Source organism: Haliaeetus leucocephalus, unplaced genomic scaffold (assembly GCF_000737465.1).
Source record: "Haliaeetus leucocephalus isolate CR32 unplaced genomic scaffold, Haliaeetus_leucocephalus-4.0 Scaffold173, whole genome shotgun sequence".
NCBI lineage: Eukaryota > Metazoa > Chordata > Aves > Accipitriformes > Accipitridae > Haliaeetus > Haliaeetus leucocephalus.
The window spans coordinates 9,979,944-9,980,467 of NW_010972609.1; the positions used below are offsets into that span (position 1 = coordinate 9,979,944).

Here is a 524-nt window from a genome sequence, read left to right on the forward strand (position 1 = left end):
GCGCCTCCAACATGGCTGAGGTGGTGCCGCTTCTCTTGCGGCGGGCGCGGAGGGGAGGATGCTGAGCCTCCCGGGAGCTGCCGCCGCCGCCGCAGCAGGGGTGGTGAGGCCTGAGGCGGGCTCCTCTCAGCCATGGCCAGGCTGGCCGACTATTTCATCGTGGTGGGCTATGACCACGAGAAGACAGGTAGGTGTGGCTGCGCGCAGGGCTGCCCCGCCGTGCCTGGCCTCTTCCCCCCTCCCCTCGTTCCTGCCCGGCCCCGGCCCCCTCCCGCCTCCGGTCGGGCCGCAGGAGGAGGGGAGGAGACTGCCGCGCACACGGGGCGCGTGTCCGGCCGTGGGGAGGAGGGCGGCTGAGGGCAGCCGGGCCGGCCTCACCCCCGCGAAGGGGCGCAGCGGGGGGGGCGGGCGAGGGAAGGGTTAATCCCCCTTTCCTGAGGCGGAGCGGGCCGGCGGGAAAGCGGAGGGGGCTCCTCTACCGCCGGGCGGCCGGGCCCCGGCACCTCCGGCCGGGGGGGAGGGGG

At 76.1% G+C, this 524-nt stretch overlaps 1 protein-coding gene across 1 annotated transcript in view; it reads left to right on the plus strand.

The window, feature by feature from the left end:
- Positions 1–524, plus strand: part of SBF2 (SET binding factor 2) — a 290,062-nt gene continuing 289,538 nt past the window's right edge. The window contains exon 1 of the mRNA XM_010563796.1: positions 1–187. Within this exon, the coding sequence (XP_010562098.1) occupies positions 133–187 (55 nt within the window). The 5' untranslated portion in view covers positions 1–132. The remainder of the gene's footprint in view (positions 188–524) is intronic.